Consider the following 20,937-nt stretch of genomic DNA (forward strand, 5'->3'; position numbering starts at 1 on the left):
GCGCCGGGACCTGCTCGGCACCAGGAGGCACCGGCCCGCCCGGGCCCATGGAGGCTGCGGAAGGGCAGGACCCGGCGTGCCCGGGGCACCTGCTCTGGGACACCAGCCCCAGCCCCGCCGCTTGGGGCTCAGCCCGGGGGCTGCGGGGCAAGGCCGTGCCCTGCGGGACCCCCTGAGGGGCACCCGGGGGTGACGGGACCCAGCCGGAGCCCTCCCCAGGACCCTGCGTGGGGACAGCGTGGTGGGAGAGTGGTGGGGTGGAGATCAGGGACCTGTGGCCACACGAGGATCACCAGAGACTCCCTGGTGCTGTGGTGGGGAATGCTCCAAGCCCTTTACGGGGGCTTCACAAACACCCCCTGCTCCTGGGCAGCCTGGTCGAGGGTCTGTTCGTCCCAGTTCTGGTCCTGCATCCACCCAGCTGGGCCCATGTGTGCCCCCAGTGCAGGCACCACAGATGAGCCCTCATCCAGGCACCACAGAGGAAGGCACCAGCCACACTGGCTGCCCCGGAGCAGAGCTGTGCCCCCCCAGCCCCTCCCCAGAGAGAAGGCAGAGCCGGGTAACATCAGGCTACCATTTATTGTAAAAGGCCAGCAGTGCCTGCAGTGCCCTGAGCAGGCTCAGCCAGGGCCAGGAGGAGGTATGTAAAAGTGCTATTTACACCGAGCTCCTGGTGTCCCCGGGATCCGTCCCCCCAGAGATCCCCTCTCTGCTCCCACTGCCCCCACCTCTCTCAGTAAAAGCTCTTCACAGCTCCCTGGTCCTGGCTCTTGGTCAGGTCCTTCCCCGAGTGTCCCTGGCACTCCCTGGGGCTGGCAGGGCTGGCATCAGTGCCCTGTGGGGCCAGCATCTGCTGGGCATCTGTGCCTGTGGGGCAGCCCAATGCGTCATGGCAGGCAGTGCCAGGGTCCTCCCTGCGCTTGCCCATGGTGAGGATGCCAGCAGCATGGTTGCCGGAGCCGTGCAGCAGGCGGTAGAGCCGGCTCTGGAAGGCCGGCGGAACGCTCTTCCTCTTGCCCAGCGTGAGGATGCCGGCAGCGTGGTTGCCCATGCCGTGCAGGAGGTCATAGATGCGGCAGGAGCATGTCTTCTGCCGGCAGCACTCGGGCAGATTCTGCCGGGCAGCAACCAGGGAGCAGAGCAAGAGCAGGAGCAAGAGGCAGGCAGCTCGCTGGAGCTGTCGGAGCAACGGGCAGCATTAGTGCAGGGCAGCCGGCAGTGCTGGAGATGGGGGGCTGCACAGCCCCAGGGCTGCCCCCTTGTCCTGCCGTGCCCGCCAGTGTCTCAGCTTACGTCTGCCCTGGTCGCTGCAGCACTGCCCGCCTGTCCCCGCTGCCATGGGGGCCCAGCCCCACACCCGGGGTGTACCCAGAGTGTCACCCTTCAGCGCCCTGAGGCACGGCCAGCACCGCACCCCCAGAGGAGCTGGGAATGCTGCTCCCCGCGCCCCCCCAACCCCAGCGACCACGGCCCCCACCCATGCTCTGACCAGCAGCCAGATGCAGGTTCCCTCACCGGCACGCCTGCCCTGCTCTGGCACAAGGCAGCTGCGGCAAACACCCTCCCCTTGCCGCCAAGTGCCATGGGACGAGCAGTGAGAGCACCCACACTCAATGCCGCAGGAACCATGCGCCCAGCTCCCTCCCGAGGAGCCCACGTGGAGCTGAGTCCCCCTGACCGGCTACTGGCCGTGGTCACGGAGCCCTAGGGAGGAGCCGCGCATTCGGGACTTCCCGAGAAACTGGCCAAGCCCTCCTGCAACCCCAGATCCCCAGCCCCACATCCCAACCTCCCCCCATTGCCACCCTCCCGGCCCCACGGGCTGCGGTGCCCCGGCCCCACCTTGGCATTAGGCACCTCCATCCTTCCTGGGGTCTTCAGGCGGCCGAGCGGCGCTGGGGCATGTCCCACCAGGCAGCTGAGTGCACAGCGCCCTGCGCCACCCACCGCAGCCGCTGCTTTATAGGGCCCGGCACAATAGCGCTGCCAAAAATACCGTCGGGGCCAGGCAGGAGCCTGGTCTCTGGGAGACGCAGGCGCGCTGTGGCCGGTAGCTCGGAGACCGGCCAGGCCTTTCCCCTCATTTGCAGCATCTCATTGTGTGGGTGCTGGCGGGCTGGGTGCAGTGGCTGGGGCGCATGGCACTAATGAGGCCGTAATTGCCCACGGGCCCCGTGGCCGGGCCGGCACAAAGGCGCTGAAGGTCAGCGCTGGGGAGGTGCTGGCCTGCTCCCGACACCGGCAGCGTGTGGGTCCGCTCCTCATGGCTCCATTAGGCTAATTACCTCCCTGAACAAAGGGGTGCCGGGCAGCTGCACGGCTCCTTGACGTGGGGAGCTGTCACCCTGCACTCAGCTGGTGCCAAGGGAGGGATGGTGCTGCCCAGGGTGCCCATACCTAGTGCCGCCCTCCATTCCCCTTGGTGACCCCATCCCACCTTGGCCCCACGCCAGGTGCATGGAGGGAGCAGCAGAGCACAAGGGTGGGTCTTGCACTCTTTATAATGCTCCGCAGCCCCGGTCCGACCCCAGACCGCCCCTCGCCCATTGCTTGCACTGGGATCCCCTCGCCCTGGGGGATGAGCCCTGACGTTTCCCTGATGCCAGAAGCCACATCTGCTGCCCAGGCCACTCTGCAGCAGCCCCCTGGCCCCTCACCTGCTGCACCCCAGAGCCTCCCGGCCCCTCTGCACAGCAGGGGCCCCAGGGATGCCAGGGAGAGGAAGGGACCCGCTGCCCCACGGAGAGGGGACGGGGACCAGCCAGGTCCCTTCCCACCAGGCAGGTTTTCCCCGGGGCTGCTGAAGGCAAAACCCGTGGCCCTGGTCAGGGGCAGGAGCCCAGACCTGGGGCTGCTTTTACAAGAGGAGTCTGGCACAGCAGGCTGGGGGTACATGCACACAGGCACTGGGGTGCCAGCATCCCCGCCGGCCCCGTGGCAGGGCACTTGCTCCGGAAGCGGATGGGGGGGTGGATGAGGCCCTGGGAGCTCCGGGGAGCGGGGACACCCCTCTCCACACTCCCCGCTAGGCCCTGCCGCAGCCCCTCAGCACGGCAGAGTGCAGGCACCCAGCCCCGCACACGTCCCTCCACGCACACTGAGCCTGCAGGCAGGCAGCTGCCCGTCGGTGGGCAGGCTGGGGCTCCCTGGTCCCGGCCCCTGCAGCCCGGGGGGTGCTCAGTCCGGGCCCCCGAGCCCCAGGCCGGGGTCAGCAGGATGCCGCATCGCCACTTCCTTCTGTCTCGGGGATGGGCTCCAGCGGGGTGCGCAGCCGGGAGGGCTCTGGCGAGGCCGAGCCGTTCCTGCCGATGCCGCAGGACTGTCCCGCGTTGTGGATCTGCCACAGGTTGTCCAGCGCCTCTGCCTTGGCGTGCTTGAGGAGGTCAGCCTGGCCCTGCGCGGGGAGAGGGCGTCAGGGGCCGGCCCCAGGGCTGCGCCACTCGGGAGCGTGGGCTGCCCCGCCGGCCACACCCCCGAGGGGGGCTCGCTGGGTGCGGGCACCGCCCGGACCCCTGAACGGGCCCATGCCATCCCCAGGGCTCACAGAGCATCCCCTGGGTGTGGGTCGGCGGGGCGCAGGCGGCAGGGTGGGGCAGGGAGGGGGCTGCACAGCCCTCGCCCCTCACCTTCAGGACGGTGATGTTCCAGGCGAAGCTCTCCAGCGCCTTCTGCAGCTTGCGGCCACGCAGCCCCTCCTTGGCCTCGATGCGGTGCAGCTCCTTGTGGAAGTCCATGCCTGCGCAGACGGGAGCGTCGCTCAGCGGTCGCAGGGCCGCATGTACAGGGACGGCCACCGCCCGCCATGGACGGGGACCGAGCCGGAGGGACACTCTTCGCCCGGCACGGGGGTGCAAGCTGAGTGGGCTCCCCACTGCCCCAGCAGCCCCAAGCCCCCTCTGTGCCAGGAATGACGGGCCGACAGCCCCCACCACCCCGGCACTGCGCTCAGCCCCAGCCTTTGGTTGGTTTTGGGCCCCGGAGGCTGTGGGGTCCAGAAGGGCAGCAACTACCCCAGGCAGAGGCATAGCCCTTGCAGACTGCAGCCCACCGAGGGGGCTCAGAGCGGGGCTGCCAGGCCCCCCCCACCGGAGCGCGGGCCCCCGCGCCATGCACCGCGTGACGTCCTCGTGAGCGGGTGCTATATTTACCCCTCCTGACGCAGCACCGGCTCTGGGCCCACAGAAGGGCTCCCACGCAAGCCTGCTCGCCCACGTGCTGTCAATCAGCACGCCCCCAGCCCCGCACCCCCGCCCGCAGCCAGCACCTCCCCGGACCCTGCAGCACCCGCCAACTGGGCACGGGCCTGGCTGGCACCGCAGGGGCTTGTCCGCGGTGCAGCTGGGGCAAAAGCAGGGGCACAGCAGTGGGGGTTGCAGCCCCCAAACCGCTGCCTGCCACCACCTTGAGGGGCCAGGCAGAGGCAGCAGCGGCAGCCGCACACCCCAGAGCCCCTCTGCCCCACGACACCCCTCCAGCACAGCAGCAGGGCTCCTGCAGCTAGAGTGGCACAGGAGGGCACAGAGCCCCCCCCGTGTCCCGCATCCCAGCCCTGCAGCCCGTGTCCCCCCTGCTGCTCCTCCCCCCCGGTGCTGGCAGCGGCAGCAGAGCCGAAAGCCAAGAGCTCGGGGAGATTTCCGGGCTGCCGCGCAGGCAGGGAACAAACAGGGCTGCTGGCAGCAAGGCTAGTACCGGCTGGGGGTGGCAGAGCAGGGTCCCCTCCTTCTTCCCTGGCCCCTCCAGCTCCTGGCGGCTCTCCCAGCCCCGCGGGAAGCCCACAAGAGCCCCGAGCCGGCAGCCCCCCGTGCACCCGGGGGTGGCTGGGGCTATCCCCGCGGGGCCCCAGCCCACAGAGGGGCCATGCAGCCATCGGTGTCTGGAGCCAGGCCGGGGGTCCTGGGCAGCTGCCGGGGTGGGGGCAGGATGGGGGGCAGGACTGGGGCAGGCAGCCGGCAGCACCTGCCTGTGTGGGTTCAGCCGTGTGTCTTGGAAGTCATAACATTCAGTTGCCACTTCTACCGTCAGCCCCAGTCTGTTATTTCTGGTGCTAATTATATTCTGGCGTTTGGCAGCTAATGACTCTTCCCTGCTTCCTCATCAGCCTCCTCCGCTCCCCTCCCTCTCTCCCCTCCCTCCCACACAGCCCCTGTAGCCCACCCACCCAACACCCTGCCCAGGTGCAGGCGGCCCCGCGCCCCAGCACCCCGGTGGCACCCAGCACCGGGCAGCCTCCCGCGCCCACCCCGTGCTGCCGGGACATGGGAAAACCACAGAGCCGGGCTCAGGGCCGCCCCAGCCGGAAATCGCTCTCCCATGGCCGGGCCGGCCCTGGCTGCTCTGCCGCTGAACTCCGGTCCCGGCACGCACCTGCCCAGGGTGCAGACATGCACCCCTTGTCCTCCACCGCACACCGCAGGCCTGCAAGCGCACGGCCAAAAATGCCAGCACGCTTGGCCATGCCTGTGCCCAGGTCCCTGAACCGAGCCCCGGGGGAACACGTGCCCCCAGCCCTGCGCAGAGGCATGGCACCCCTGCGCCCAGCCCCCAGGGGTATGCCCAGGTCTGCAGCACGGAGCAGTGCCGGGGCTGGGCATGCCGTCCCGGGACCCACCTGCCTGCTGCGCCTGGATGAGCTTGCCGTACACCGCATCGGCGGACTCGATCAGCGTCCGGCTGGTCTGGATCATCTGGGGAGAGGGGCGGTGTGAGGAGCTGGGCAGCCCCTGGCCCCATGCACCCCCCAGCAGAGCGGATGGGGAGAAGGGGCTCAGGCAGGGGTTGCCCCTCGCCCCATCATGGTGGCCAGGGTCTGTCCCTCCTCGCCCAGCCGCGCACAGCCAGGTGCAGTGTGACCAGTGCCTGGCTGGCGGCCAGGTCTCCTCCAACACAAAGGAAGGAAGCGGCTCTGGCTGCGGCTATTAATGGGATTTCTCCCGCCAGGCAGAACCGCAGGACGCCCTGCAGCCGGTCCTGGCACAGGGTGCAGGCAGCGCGGGCAGGGGGGCAGGAGCTGCAGGGTCCGAGGGCTTGTACTGAGCTGGGCGAGCCTGCGCCTCAACAAGACTCCTCCCTGGGCAGCTCCCCACGCAGCCCCCCGTCAGCCTCCCCCTGCACCGGCAGAGTTGGGTGCAGCCAGTTTGGGGTCCCCCGTCCTGGGCAGGGTGGTGGTCCCAGTGCCGCCGGCCCCACAGAGCACCCCCGTGAGGAGCCGAGCCCCAGCAGGACGGCACTTACCGTCTCATAGGCGGTGAGGACCTTGCGCAGCAGGTCCGGGATGGGGCCCTGGGCCTCCATGGCGGGGTACTGCTCTGCCAGGTTGAGGGTGACGCTGGGTGCGCTGTCACTGTGCAGCAGCCACGCGGCCACCGTCAGGATGCACTGCTTCATGTTGGCGGCAGGCGTCAGCCCGCACAGCTCCTTGAAGGAAACCAGCGCATTCTGCGGGCAGAGACCAGCGTCAGGGGCTCAGCCTGGGAGGGCCCCCAAGAGCCCCCCCGCTGGGAATGTCCCTGCTTCCCCCGCTCATCTGCTCCAGATGAGGCTCCTCACCCGCATCCCCCAGGAAGAGGGGGGGACACACGGGTTCCCCCACCGCTCACGGTCCGGCACCGTCCTCCCCGTCCCCCGGTGCCTCCGCGGGGCCCATACCTGGACGTTCTCCCGCAGGTCAGTGGCCTCCCGCAGTGGCTGAGTGGCCGTCCGGAAGACCTCATCAATGGCCTTGATGCCGGTGGCCTTGGTGGAGGTGTACTCCCGCACCCGGCGGCCCCGGCGCCCTGCCAGCCCCCGGCGGTGCCCCTTGCCCCCACCACGGCGGTCGGTGATGGCCACGTGCACGAAGAGGGTGGCGTGGGGCAGGGGCTCCCCAGCCAGGGACTGGAGGGGGACGTGGCGGTAGCCAGGCTGCAGGCACTCAAAGGGGATAGTGTACTGGGCGATGAACTCGTCCCCGATGTAGTCGTCGTCCAGCACAACAAAGCGCAGGACGGCCAGTTCCGGCAGGTTGATCTGGAACTCCAGGCTCTCATCGAAGACGGGGTTGTCCCCGCTCTGCAGGGCCGTCTTGGTGCGGTGCTCGGCACAGTCAGCTGGGATGCCATGGATCTCGGCACAGACGTAGGGCTCCACCACCTCCCCCTTGGCCCCTGAGCCCTTGGGCTTGGGCAGGTTCTGCCCACTGATGACCTTGAGGTGCAGCAGCTGGGCGGACACCCCAGGCAAGGAGTCCTTGGCATTGGCACTGAAGTAAGAGACCTCCTCCCGCATGATGGCGGGGCGGAGGACGTAGCCGCAAGCCCCGTTTTGCTGGAACCAGCCCGCGTTCAGGTCCATCATGAGCCCTGGCGTCTGGTAGTTCATGGCCACCATCTGGCAGCCACACTTCCAGAAGTCCTGGGGGTTCATGTTGCTGGCGTCGATGCGCATGGGGCTGGGGTAGACGCGGGAGAGGAATCGCTTGTTGTAGCTCACCAGTTCAGCCGGGCACTCGTTGGCAAAGCGTCCCGCCTCCACCTCGCTGAAGGAGCACATCTCCCAGTAGCGCTGCCCGCGCCGCGAGCTCTCGAAGTCCTGGAAGGGGACAGCCTGGCAGAGGCTCACCAGCTCCGAGAGCTCCCGGCTGAGGCGCACCCGCCGCGGGCCACCTCCCTCCGGCGCCTCCCGGTCCTCCTGGCCCAGCCGCCGTGCCAGCTCCCAGCCTTCCTCCTCGTCCGACACCTCCCCCTCGCTGTCCTCGCAGCCGAGCGGCAGCTTCTTGCCCTTGATGAGGATGCGGCCCTTGAGCTGCTCTGGGGAGGGCAGGTAGGACGCGGCGGGGTTGGGGGGCTCCAGGTAGAGCTTCTCCCCCAGTGTCTTGCGCAGGCACTGGGCGGCAAGACGCTGCTGGGGGGCCGAGCAGCGCACCACCAGGCAGAGGATGAGGGGGTAGGCGGAGGCGGTGAAGGCGTGCTGATCGATCAGCCCCACCACGGCGCGGAAGGGCACGCAAGAGGCGGCCGAGGGGCTGGCGTAGACCACGGGCTCGCCCTCGGGGCCATCCCACAGCACCAGCTCGATGCTGCGGCAGCCCAGGCCCAGGGCGCTGAGGTAGCCACTGATGTCCGAGCGGCCCCAGAAGTTGTCCTCCAGCAGGCAGGCACTGTGGGCAGAGCTGATGTAGTAGTGGGAGAGGGGCTGCGCCATGTCCTGGCACACCTTGCGGTGCTGCGGGTCGAAGATGGAGCAGTCGGCAGAGAGCAGGTAGCGCGTGAAGCCATCGATGGCCAGGTAGCCCTTCTCCCGGCCCTCCTTGGAGGGCTCGTACTTGCTGACAATCTCCAAGCACTTCTCCTCCGTCACCCCCTCCATGCCCTGCTCCACCTCCAAGAACATCAGCAAGTCCTTCAGACCCAGGTACTCCTTGTTGCTGGAGAACTGCACCAGCAGGAAGAAGATCTCAGGGCGGGTGCAGAGCTCACAGTACACCTCCACGAAGAGGTCACAGGCCACCTCCGCACTGGGACGCTCGCTGGCCTTCTGCAGCTCCTTGAACTTCAGCTCAATGGCGGAGGTTTTCATGCCTGGGTTGAGCGCTTTGATGAGCTGCACGGCCCGGGACACGGGGATGCGGCCAGACTTCTCCAGGTCGGCAAGGTCAAAGACAGAGGAGATCCAGGAGGTCCGGAGGCTGGGGTGGCCAGTCCCGGGTGCCTCGGGGGTGTGCTTCCCGTAGGACACCAGGTACCGGAGTCCCATCACCCAGGCGCTCACCACGTCAGCCGAGCTGGCCACCAGGTCCAGGGACTCGTAGTTGTCTCCGTAGATGATGGAGAAGGCGCACTCATCCGGGAACTGGTCAGAGAGGCCATTGCTGCGCAGGACAGGCGTCTTCTTGCCCACGCGCACCTCTTTGACCGACTTGATCTCTATCTTGGCCTTCTCCGAGTCCTTCTTGGAGGGCTCCCAGCGCACGGAGCGCATGTCGGCATCCAGCACAAAGAAGCGGCTGTACATGCGGGAGTTGGAGCGCACCTTCTTCAGCTCGCAGCCCTCCAGCATGAAGGAGATGCAGGCAGCTGTGCTGTTGATCTTGCGGTCGTTGGGCATGGTGCTGAAGGACACCGTCTTCTTCTTCTGTGGTGGCCGCTGCCGGGAGCCATCCTGCCAGGGTGGGAGAAGGGGGCACAGCCGTCAAGGGATGGGGCAGGCAGCATGCGCCCCGCCAGCTCCCAGCGCCCTCCTGCCGCACGCTCTCCCCACCCCAGCCCCAATGTGCAGCGCAGGACCCCAGGGTGCCCCAGGGTGCCCCAGCACCACGCGAAGCCCAGTCCACCCTGGTCCAACCCTCTCCCCGGAGGCTGGGAGCCAGCTCCAGCCCTGGCCTCCCCCACGGCTCGCTGCCTGGCTTATTTTAACTCCGCTTTCCTTCCTTCCTTCCTGCTCCCGGCCCTGAGCCGGATCCTTCCCCACTGCTCACTCACCCTCGGAGGCACGGCCATGCACAGGCAGCCCGGCACAGTCCCTGTCTCCCTGCCCTGGGGATACTGGAGGAAAACAGGCACCCGGCAGGACCAGCCTGTGCCCACAGCAGCCCCATCCCTGCAGAGGGGCACACGCCTTCCCCTGCGCCCCGGGCACTGACCCCAGGCACCATGGCAGCAGGGTGCAAGGATGCCTGGGGCACCCCGAGGCGATGCAAGGGCAGGGCTGCTCCTGGGGAGCCCCAGTCAGCCCCCCCACTCTGTCCGCCGGTGCAGGACAGCCACCTGCAAGTGCCACATGCTGGGGACGAGCGCAGCCCACGGCCCCGTCCTGCAGAGCCCGCAGCTGCTGCTGCCAGTACGGGGTCACAGGGGTACGGGCTGTCTGCTGCCTGCACCCCATGCCCACACTCTGCCCGCACCCCTGCGCCAGCCCTGCCCCTCAGCGGGGAAGGGGGACCCTGCTGCCACGGGGCTGGAGGGGGCGGGGGATGAGGGGGGACAGCAGGGCCAGGAGCATATTATGGGATGGATTTCATTAAGCAGTGCAGCAGGAAGAGATTTAATCCACTTCTTCAAGATTATGGTGAGTCACCTCTAATCTGGTGGTGTCTCCAGCAGAGGCAGGTCCTGCCCATCTGCCCAGGTTGGGGGCGAGGGGGTGTCCCCCTCCGGCGCCCCGAGAGCTTCCACACCTCCGGTGTGGGGCTGCCGCAGAGCGGGCCGGCAGCCTGGGTGAGCATGTCCCCGTGCCTGATCCCGAAGGGTCTGGATCTGCCCCCGTGGGGCCAGGTGGCCTCGGCCCAGGGCAATCGGGACGGGTCACGCAGGCGGCGTGCCTGTGACACAACGTCCTGGGGAAGGGGGAACCAGCCCCAGCCCTCGGCCCCACGCGACAGCGGCTGGATCCTGCTGGCACGGAGGGAGTCGCCTTCCCGGGCAGGGGGCAGTCGGTGGGCAGCAGCACCGTTCCTCTGCAGCCTCGCTGCCCGCTGGCGAAGGCCGGCCCCACTCAGCCTCACGCGGGCCCTATTTCCCTCAGCTCAGATGCAGGAGCTGTTTGCATCCTCTCGCTGCCAGATTGCTCCGGGGAGCCGGCCAAGCGCCAGGACCCTGCCCCTGTGCCAGTCGGCTCCCGAGGGGGGTGTCCCCTGCTCAACCGGCTCCCGGGCCCCCCAGCCGGCAGCAGCTGCCCCCTCCTCTCTGCAGCCTCCCCGGGCAGTGGGGTGGTGATGCACGGCATCCCCCGGAGCCCACCATCCACCTGGGACAATTGCCCTCAGGGCTGCCAGGGGCCACCATGCCGGGGTGCAGGACCCCAGCCAGCCCTGGTCAGCGGGGGCTCAGTGGCAAGTCGTGCCATCAGCCAGCCCCGCAGGGAAGGACTCGCCACCAGGACGCTTCCTGCAAGCAGCGATCTGAGCGCCCCACTGACGGGCAGCCCTGGCCCTCGCCCCGCCGCGGGGTGATGGCTGGCACCGGGGAGTGGCCACCTCCTGCCTCGGGCAGGACCCCGCACCTCTGCGACCCGCTCCCCGCCCCGGCGCACCCCACCCTGGGCGGCTCTGCACCGGGCCCCACAGCTGAAAACAGGAAATCCATCCGGAAAGGAAACACGGGCGGGGGGCCTGCATGCACCCAGCGCCTGGGGACCTGCCTCCAGCTGTGCCCACCGCAGGCAGCCAGACCCACCCCTCTGGCACCAGCCCCGCCGGGCCCCGTGCCACCCCCAGCTCAGGACGAAAACCCGAACACCCTTCCTGCAGCCCCCCCGACCCCCAGCGCTTGGGCAAGGGGAGGGGGTGCCTGCTGCAGCGCTTTGGGGTGCAGATATGCAGGACAGATCCGAGTGTGCCCCGCAGCAGACGGGCTCTGCTCTCACCGTCCACACAAGTGAACCTCGGTGGGCGCTGCTGCTGCCCTGCTCCAGGCACTCCCAGAGTTTGCACCCAGCGAGGCAGTGGCAGCAGCCGTGTGGGGCCTCCTGCCTGCAGCCGCCCACCAGCTTCACAGCCCGGCCCAGGGACTGGTGGGGAAAAGCCACTGCTCCCCGGCAGTACATTGCACAGGCACTTTCCAGGCAGGCTTCCACCCTGGGGATGCCCTGCTAAGTGCCCCACGAGGTGCGGGCAGGGGCGGTGCAGCAGGAGCAGCGCAGGCAGCCGGGGCTGCAGAGCTCCATCAGGTGATAAGTAGGTCAGCAGTGGAGGCAGGAGGACGCAGCACCCACGGCCGCGGGAGCACACAGGGCAGGCCTCCGGAAGGAGCAGGGCATCCCGCACGCTGTGCCGCCAAGCTGGCAGCGAGCAGGCAGGACTTTTGCCAGCGCTGCCACACACATCGCACCCATATGGCCCAGCTCTGCGGAGGGAAGACACACCGATCGCAATGCCGATGCCGACCATGATGTCAATGGTGAGCACTGGCATCCGGCTGGGCATGGAGGGCACGTCCAAACCCAGCTGTCCACGCCCTGCCCGGCTCTGCAGCGTGTGCTGAGCAACTCTTCAGCAAATTACCTCCTGCAATTAGTGCCCTGGCAAGCATGGTAGCCCTATGGGGCTATTCCCCAGCCTGGCTGTGATGTGACTCATCCACAGCCGGTTTCCCCAGGTCCTGGTTCTTCCCACTGCCCCCATCCCGGGCTGGGCAGCACGAGCAGGGATGCAGGCAACAGGCAGCAGCCGGCAGCACCGGAGCGGAGGCAGTGGGAGGCCAGGCACAGCCAGGGCTTTTCTACCATCATTTGTTCCCTGCCAAGAAGATAGCGAGTGACACATCCACTCCCCACGGCACCAGCTGCCGCTACCCAGCGAGGGGCCGTGGAGCCGGAGCCCTGCACAGAGGCACCGCACAGCTCCTGGGGCTGGCATGGGTCAGGGAGGGGGCCCACACAGGGGACAGGACAGCAGGGCACTGCAGAAGGGTCACCTCCTGCAGCAGGGAGGAACAGATCCAGTACCCCTCCAGGCCCTTTCCAGCCCCCTCTGTTCCCAGCCTGAGAAGAAAGCAGGGAGCAGGTCCTCTAGCCAGGACATGGGGATGCCACCCTCCCCATCGCTGCACGGAGCCAGCTCTGCTGCCACCCTGCACGGCCGGCCTTGGGCTACCCCTGCCCCAACACAGCCGCCAATTTTCACTTTCAGGTTCACTCCTCCAGCCTTTTCTGGAAATCCCGAAAAATAACAGAGCTGGCAGCTCTTCCCACATGTGCCTCCACTTCATCAGCAGCCAGCCCCTGCACGGCCCTCTGCCCTGCTGCCTGTGGGTCGTTTGTGCCCTCGCTCCAAGCTGTAGCCAGGCTCCTGGCACCGGGCCCCCTCCCTGCCCTGCAGCCCCCGCACCAGCATCGCAGCCAAGCTGCAGGTACAGCCCCTGACTCCCACCCATCACCGTGCAGGGGAGCAGCGAAGCTGCCGCAGACCCCGCAGCATGGGAATGGCCCAGGGATTCGGGGTTGGGCAGCTGCCCCCCAGGTCCTGCTGGGGCTGGTTGGGGACCCAAGCTGCTGGAGGTCCCCACGGACCCTTCCTGCCATCACCCCCCTCTCCCCAGCCGCTGTGCAGAGCTGGTCCGAGCCCTCTGCCAGCCGGGGAGAGTCTGGGCACAAAGGGGTCTCAGCCAGTGGTGGCAAAGGGGCTGGCAGAGGATGCGCTCTGTCCCCCATCCCCGCTCAGGGACAGGAGAGCTGTGCTGGGGAAGCAGCAGGACCACTGCCTCCAAACAGGCGAGGGCAGGAGGAGCACGGCGTGGGCAGCCGGTGCCTGCGCAGTCCCATGGGCAGTGTGCCTGCCCACCATCCCCTGCCTGCCAGCCTCAGCCCAAGGAGGGGCTCAGCACAGTCGGGATCCTGGGGCACAGACAGGCTCAGCCTGGGGAGCTCACGGCTGTGGGACTCAGGACCTGCAGCCCTCCAGCACCAGGGCAGGATCAGGCCCCAGATGGACTTGGAGATGCGTGATGGACCAGCACAGGCTAGGGACGCCAGCCAGATCTGACCTGCTCCAGTGCCAGCGCCCTCCCGCACCAGCGCTGGCCCTGTGCCACCCGACCTTCACGTGAGGCCAAATCCTGCGGTTACGCACGGGGGTGATGGGGGATGTGCCCAGCCTGAGGGTGATGGGGGATGCGCCCAGCCTGGGGGTGATGGGGGATGCGCCCAGCCTGGGGGCAAGCGAGGGGTTCACCTCCAGCCCACGGCACCTGCGGCTGGTTCCTGGGCAGAAAGTGGCGGGAAGGTGTGCTGTCCACCCTGGGGAGGAGCAGGAGACCCCAGCGAGGTCCCCAAGGAAACCGGGCACAGACGGCGCACCAGCATCAGCCTCTGGCTGCACAGGAGCACCGGGAGGTCTCCTCGCCATCACCGCGCGGGGCACAGCCCGGCCGCTCTCGCAACAGTTTGCAGCGGGAGCCTGGGCAGGCGCGGGCAGTGGCGCAGGGTCTCTCCGGCCGCCCTGAGGAGGGGCCAACACCTCTGCCCAGGGTACTGGGTCCCAGGGGCAGAAGACCAGGGCTGGGCCAGCACCACAGGAACAGCCCCCCCACACAGGGTATTAATAGCAGCGGAGCAATCCTGGCTTAAAATAGGCTGCCAGGAGTGGGGAGGCAGGTCCCGGGCGGACGCGACCTATTGTGTCAGCGAGCATCGTCGCCATAAGCGCAATTAGGGGGGCTCATTTAGGAAAGCACACATGTGACCCACTGCCCACCCACATGGGAGGCTCCCAGAGACCCTCTCTGGCCCACGGCCCCGCCGGTGCCCCTGCCCGGTCACGGCACAGCTTCGGGGAGGTGTCGGGAGCTGGCCAGGCTGGGCCCAAGGCTCAGCGCCTTCACAGGAGGCAGCACGGGAAAGTGGAAGGTGCTCGGGAGCTAAGAGCAGACATCTCCTCGCTGGCACCCATGGGCGCCCTGAGCAGGACTGAGCAATGCTGCGGTGTGGCTCCCATGGCAGGAGCAGCGTGGCTGTGCAGGGAACCCACGGGAACGGCGGTGGCTGGACGGGGCAATCCACGGCCACGCAACAGGACAGGCCTGGCCCGGCAGCGCACGAAGCCCGAGCTGGGCTTTGCCCTTGGCGACCCACGGTGCCGGGCAGGGCGAGGGGATGCTGGATGCTGTGCCGGCCCTTGCAAGAGCAGCCCCGGCGAGCTCGGTGCCGTGGGCAGGGGGCAAAGCCCCGCGCCCGGCCGGGCGGAGACCCCCGGGCACCGATCCGGGGCTGCAGCTGCCCCGCGGCCCCGCGAACCCGCCCCACGGGTGCCGGGAGCGCCCGGCCGGGCACGGCGGGAGCCCGGGGGGCGGCGGGCACGGCGGGCATCGCGGGCTGGCGGGGCCGGCGCCCGCTGGCTCCGGGGCCGGGGGACGCGCAGGTTCCGCGGGGGGCACGGCTCGGCCCCCCGAGCCCTGCGCAGGTGCCGGGCGGCGCCGGTCCCGGGGGGCGCCGGAGCCCGCTCGGGGCGGGGAGGGGGGCCGGGAGGGGCCGGGGCCGGCGCGGGGCTCTCACCTTCATGATGCTGGCCCGGGGCGCGGCGGGCGCGGGGCTCCGCTCCGCCGAGTCCTCGCGGCTGCTGCTGCCCGAGCCCGAGCCGGGGCTGCCGCTGCCGCCGCGGGGCCCGTTGGGCAGCGGCGCGGCGGGGCGGGGCGAGCCCGGCGGCGGGGCGCCCCGGGGCCCCTCCGCCATCCCCCGCGGCCTCAGGGCAGCGGCCGCCGCGGGGCCCCGGGCGCCCCCGGAGCCTGCGCCCGCCGCCGCTGCGGGCTCAGTGGCGGAGCGGGCGGGAGGCGGCGCGGCCGGGAGGAGGGGACGGGCCGGGCCGGGGGCGGGGACGGGGCCGAGGCCGGGGCCGGCGCGGTCCCCCCTCCCCGGGCTGCAGCGGCGGGCAGCGGGGACGGTCACCGGGCACCGGCACCTCACGCCGCCGCGGCCCCATCCCGGCGGGACCCGGGCCAACCCCGCACCCTGCAGCCGGGCACCCCCACCCAGCCCACGCCCTGCAGCCTGGTACCCGAAACGAGCCTGCACCCTGCAGCCTGGCACCCAAACCCAACCCACGCCCTGCGGCCTGGCACCCTGCAGCCTGGTACCCAAAACAAGCCTGCACCCTGCAGCCTGGCACTCAAACCGACCTTGCACCCTGCAGCCTGCTACCCAAAACAAGCCTGCACCCTGCAGCCTGGCACTCAAATCGACCTTGCACTCTGCAGCCTGGCACCCGCACCCTGCAGCCTGGCACCCACACCCTGCAGCCCAGCACCCAAATCGAGCCTGCATCATGGTCCTGCCCAGCGGGGCACCCCTGCCATGCCTGCAGTCTCCAGCAGGGTCAGCGCCCAGGCAGGGGCAGGGGGCAACTAGAGCTGGAGTGGCCATGCCAAGCTGAGCAGCAGCTGCCGGCTGAAGCCCTGGGCTTAGCCTGGCTTCCATCCCTGACCGAGCTTTTGGCTGAGCCGGGGGGATGCTTTGTGTGGACTTTGTTCAAGACATTGTCTTCTGCCAGCGGCCTGGCTTGCTCCCACTCCAGCAGCAGCTGCCTGCACAGCAGGTTCCCCAAGCATCACGGCTCACTAGCCCTTAAAATAAACTTTAACAGGCAGGAGGGGAAAGGACCAGTCCCTTGTGCCTGGTACATTGGTGCCTCAAAGGCACAAATAGCCAGCCACTCCCAGAGCCCCAGCCAGCCGCTGAACTGGTTAAATATTCATGGTTGCCCCTTCCCCAGGACCCCCCAGGAAACAACAGCAGCAACTTCTCAACCTCCAGAGCAGAGTCAGGGCTGTCATCAAGAAATCTCTTTAATGAGGACTAAAAATAATAGTATAAAAAAATCAATCCCAGAGTGCTGCCCTTTATTTATATTTGAGAGATAACCCTCCTTTATTTTGCTCCAGGTTTTTTTAACATTAAAAGCAGCCCTTGCTGGAGCTTATTGTTTCCTAAACCAGCAGACGTGTGCTGGAGCCTGTTCCACGGTAGCCAGCACCTGCCACCACTGTCCACCCCATGCCCTGCCCACGGTGTCCCTGCCAGGGGACAAAATGCCACAGGGCCCCAGCCTGGCTGAGCCGAGCTCCTGTGTGGGCCCGAGGCTCCGCAGCTCCTCCTGGCTCCCAGGGAGGTTTGCACTGTCACCCCTGTGCTGGCCGTGGGCTGTGATGGCTGAGGTGTCCCTCGGGAAAGGCACGGGCATTCACTGTGCTGCGGCTGCCTGTGGGTGCTGCCAAGGCACTGAGCAGAGCGGGTCGAGCCCTGGCCACTGGTGGCAGGACCCGGCTGCCCCAGGACACTGACAAGCGCCCGCGGTCCCACCCTGCGCCCAGAACAGCCCCGCAAAGGGCCAGGTCTGCTGCCGAGTGTCCAGGGCCAGGACCAGGGCTGGGGTGTGCTGCAGGTCCTGCTCCATCCTCACGGGCAGCACTGAGCGCGGTGACCACCGGCGCCCGCTGCCTGCCACCACCGCGGAGCAGAGGCACAGTCGAGCTCACCGGCTCCATCCTTCCACGCAGCCAAGCCCTCCGGGGCTGGGCACCCTCAGCCCCGCGCCCCCCGCCAGGGACTTGGCCCCACTCCCTCCCCGGAGGGCGCACGCCAAGCTAACCCCAGGGGCAGGAGGGCTGCGGGACCCCCCGGCTGCCCTAGGAGATGACAGTGCTCTGGATGAGCTGCAGCAGCCGCTCCTCCCGCAGGACCCTCGGCATGGGGAGGGGGGAGCCCAGCGCCTCGCGCAGCCGGGCGAAGGCCCCGGCCCCCACCAGGTGCAGGCGCAGTGGCCCGATGCTGCCCTTGAAGCGGAAGGACTTATAGATGGGGAAATCCTCCTGGAGACACTGGTCCAGCTGCAGAGAGAGGGCAGGCTGCCCGCGCTGGTCCGACTACCAGCTTTCCCAGCGGAGCAGCCGTCACCCCCCGCAGCGCCCGGGGCCCCGCCGGCGGCTGCAGCCCCCGGGGCAGGGCCGGGCTGTGCCCGTGCCCCCCAGCCAGCTCCGCAGCGAAGCATCCGGCGGCACAGAGGCTGCCGGGCCAGCACCGCCACCGCGTGGCTGCGGCCACCCCGCCGCTTCGCCCGCCCGGCTGGCAGGGTGCAGGCAGCGGGGCCTGCCTGCGGGGACCTGCCCCGGAGCAGGGCCCGCGTCCCCCTCACCTTGTAGCGCTGCCCCTCTGACAGGTCCCGCAGGCCCCGCAGCTCCACGAACACTTCGTAGTGGGGGGCACAGGCCCCCGAAGAGGTGCCTGCAGCAGCACCACGAGCATGTTAAAGCTGCCTGCAGCCCCCAGCCCCGCCAAGCACAGGCGACCCGGGGCTGAGCAGAGCGCAGGGGGGCCGGCAGAGCCCCAGACAGTGCTGGCCGCACTTTCCAGGGGACTCGGGCAGCTCACGGGGGGACTCACCCAGCAGGGCACTCTCTACGCAGATGTAGTCGACCAGGCGAGCACCCGGCCACATGCCCACAGCGCGGCACAAGCTCCGGCAGAACCGCTCCTCGGGGATGCTCTCGCCCCGGACGCTCAGTGCCTGGCTCTCCCTGCGGTGCGGGGGGCCGGGGTGGGTGCCCTGGGCCGGGGGTGCCACCGGCACCATCCCATCCGGATCCTGCCTGTGACAGGGCCCCCCACGCAGCCCCCCGAGGTGAGGGACAGGGGCTGAGATGTCCTCACCTGCGCACAGGCTCCACCACGGGACACTGCTTGTGGAAGCCGGCCACCCTCAGCACCTCCCTGGCCCGGCACCTGCGTGGGCAGGGGGGGAGCATGAGGGCGGCCGATGCCAGGCGTGCAGGGCTGGGGCGGGTGAACCCCCAGACCACGGCAGCAGGGAGGAGGCACCTGTACTCTCCCGGCCGGGCCGTCAGGACCAGCCCGTACTCGCGTCCCTCCCAGAGCTCGCCCAGCAGCACAGTCCGCGGCTCCTCCTCGGCCGGGCAGGGCAGGAACTCGCAGAAAGCCCAGTCAGGGCACAGCAGGAATCGGGGCACTGGCTCCTCTGGCCACAGGTTCACACCGAGCAGGGCTGGGCAGAGGGCAGCACGTGTCAGTGTGAGCCCCCCCAGAAGCCCCCTGTCCCTGCCCACGCAGCCTCACCCCCCTCCAAGGGGGAACTTCTCAGTCAGTGCCAGGACAAAGCTGTTTTTGGAGAGCAGGCAGATCTCTCCAGGGAGGGATGTGGCACAGAGATGCACCCACGTCTACATGGGCAGGGGGGGGTTGTGCTGCACCCAGGGCAGGCCACGGGGACAGCCCCGCGTGGGGGACACTCACCTCCCGCCGCCTGGTAGAAGGGACAGTAGAACGGCAGCCCCTTGCAGTCGGCCTGGCGGAGGGTGTCACAGTAGAGCTGCTCTGCACCGTGCGCCGTCCCCACCACCACCACCTCCAGCTGCGGCCACAGGCGCTGCACGATGCCCTCGAAGCCACGGGCACACTCGGCCTGGAGCTCGGCTGCCCGGGCGGCATCAGGGGCCAGCAACGCCTGCAGCCGGCCCCGCACGTCCTCGGGCAATCCAGGCTGGGGGCTCAGCCTGCCCAGCGCCAGGTCCTGGGCCAGCCCCGGCCAACCGGTGCGCAGGGCCGCCAGTGCGTCGTGCAGCTCAGCGGCCAGCCCGGTCTCCAGCACACGCAGGGCACGCGCCCGCAGGGCGAAGAGCAGCTGCACCCGCAGAGCGGCGGCCCGCGAGGGCAGGGTGCCCGCCTCAGCTGGGGTGCAGTACAGGGTGGGCAGGGGCCAGCCCGCCGGGGCGCAGGGATGGCCGGATGCCCAGGAGAGCAGGGCCGTGCCCTGGGGGGCCAGCGCCTGTGGGAAGGCGGCGTGGAGCGTGTCCAGGTAGAGCAGGGACCCCTGTGTGGGGAGTGGCGGCAGTCAGACAGGGCAGACCGGGGCGGCAGTGCGGCCCAACCCGTGTGGGGTGCCTGCGCTCCCCTCCCTGCCCCATGGCCCCCGTACCTGCAGAGGGGGGTCGGTGCCCCAGCAGCTGCGGAGCAGAGCCCAGGGGCGCAGCGGGGGGACCTGCCCCCCCGGCGCCCCGTCAGGGCAGCTCTGCCCCAGGCGGTGTCGCTCCCGGAAAGCCTCCGAGCCTGCCGGGAGAGGCGCGGGGTGAGGGGGCGACCCCCGGGACAGCCCCCCCGCCCCATCCCTCCGCCGCCCCGCTCTCACCGCAGGCCGTGCCGGCGGGCAGCAGCCGCCGCAGCCGCCGCTCCTGGCTGAGCCGCACCTCGCTGCCCAGCAGCTCCAGCCGCCGCCGGTACCAGCCCGCGGCGCGGCGCAGCGCGGAGCGGGCCAGGAGGTGCCGCAGCGCGGGGGCGGCGGGCAGCGCCACGGCCACGGCCACGGCCACCGCCACGACCACGGCCACCGCCACCGCCACCGCGGGCAGCATCCCGGGTCGCGCACCGCCGCTGCCGGCACAGCGCGACCGCCGCCCCCGAGCAGGGACCCGGGCGCCGGGACACCCCTCGCCCCGGGCACCGGCCCCTGCCCCCCCGGCTATTCCGCCTCCGGCAGAAATGACGGCGAATGACTGCGACCGGCACCGCCCCCACCGTCAGCTCCGCCTTTATTTTTATTTTCATTTTCTCCTTTACACAAAAGACCCCACGCGGCCTCGGCCCCCCACGCCCAGCGGAGAATTAAATCGCAATTAAAACCCAAGAGCAACCCCCGCCCTGTTCTCCACGCCTCAGCAAGAGAAGGCTCCTTTTTTAAAAAAATAGTGCAATTTGTCTGTTTTGCTTTGGTTTTCTCCTGGGAAAATTGCCCCAGACCCCGGTCCCCCGGTATACCCCCCCGCTATCAGGGCCAGCCCCCCGGGCTGCCCCACTCCTTCCCCGGGCATCCCCCAGCACCTGACCTGTCTGTGCTGGGGGGAGCTGCAGGTGGAGGCCCAGCCCCTGCTCACGCCCCTGCATTCGTGAGGAGGAGACCTGGGGACATGGATCCCAACCCTGGGGTCCACTGGCCTGGCCGTGGGGCAGCTTGCCTGCTGTGCGCCATCAAAAGATGGGGGAGCATGGGGGAGCATGGGGCCGCCCCTGTCCCCAGACGATCCTCTTCCACCCCCACCTACCAGGGCAGCGACCTGCCTCCTCCCCAAGACACACGTGAAACCCAGAGCTTTTGTGTTACAAAAATATTCCATGCTTTATTTACTCTGTGGTAGAAAAATAACATGGCCAGGACCCCAGAGCTTCTCGACCAAGGTGAGGGGAGAGGTGGGAGGGGGGGGCCAGAGGGCTCCGCTCCTCCCAAACCATCTGCACTGGCCGGCTGCCCTTGCTGGGTACCTCCCTCACACTGCACTGGCTCCGGAGGGGGACAGCGAGGCCAGGAGCCGAAGGGGCTCCCGCATCCTTGCGGGGCCAGAGGAGGAGACGAGGTCCAGAAGGGGACCCCACCGCGGCAGAGCAGAGCACCAGCACGGGCTAGAGGGAGCCCCAGCCGACCCCCCTTCCTGCGCCAGAGCCCGGTGCGCCCACACACCCCCTGGGAAC

The 20,937-nt window shown here is 69.1% G+C and overlaps 2 protein-coding genes across 5 annotated transcripts; both read right to left on the reverse strand.

Annotated features, from left to right (window-relative positions):
* Positions 1 to 736: 736 nt before the first annotated feature.
* Positions 737 to 1,201, reverse strand: HCRT (hypocretin neuropeptide precursor; the record flags this gene model as incomplete). Its single annotated transcript, XM_075171687.1, has 1 exon — positions 737 to 1,201. A coding segment is annotated over one exon (465 nt), but the record flags the coding sequence as incomplete, so codon positions are not given.
* Positions 1,201 to 19,686, reverse strand: LOC142092004 (inactive phospholipase C-like protein 2). Of its 4 annotated transcripts, XM_075171678.1 has the most exons (12): positions 19,604 to 19,686; positions 19,394 to 19,524; positions 18,712 to 19,288; positions 18,280 to 18,463; positions 18,112 to 18,183; positions 17,845 to 17,978; positions 17,597 to 17,685; positions 6,649 to 9,138; positions 6,235 to 6,438; positions 5,612 to 5,687; positions 3,630 to 3,739; positions 1,201 to 3,397 (listed from the first exon to the last, which is right to left on the reverse strand). In XM_075171678.1, the coding sequence occupies exons 6-12, from the start codon at positions 17,897 to 17,899 to the stop codon at positions 3,212 to 3,214; spliced, it is 3,210 nt and encodes a 1,069-aa protein (XP_075027779.1). In that variant the 5' UTR covers positions 17,900 to 17,978; positions 18,112 to 18,183; positions 18,280 to 18,463; positions 18,712 to 19,288; positions 19,394 to 19,524; positions 19,604 to 19,686; the 3' UTR covers positions 1,201 to 3,211. The 4 variants fall into 4 exon arrangements, with proteins under 4 accessions (XP_075027779.1, XP_075027780.1, XP_075027782.1 ...); XM_075171679.1 differs by lacking the exons at positions 18,280 to 18,463; positions 18,712 to 19,288; positions 19,394 to 19,524; positions 19,604 to 19,686 and having other exon boundaries at positions 17,845 to 18,166; XM_075171681.1 differs by lacking the exons at positions 17,597 to 17,685; positions 18,112 to 18,183; positions 18,280 to 18,463; ... (1 more) ...; positions 19,394 to 19,524; positions 19,604 to 19,686 and having other exon boundaries at positions 17,845 to 17,930.
* Positions 19,687 to 20,937: the final 1,251 nt, after the last annotated feature.

This window comes from Calonectris borealis, chromosome 22, assembly GCF_964195595.1.
Source record: "Calonectris borealis chromosome 22, bCalBor7.hap1.2, whole genome shotgun sequence".
Lineage (NCBI taxonomy): Eukaryota > Metazoa > Chordata > Aves > Procellariiformes > Procellariidae > Calonectris > Calonectris borealis.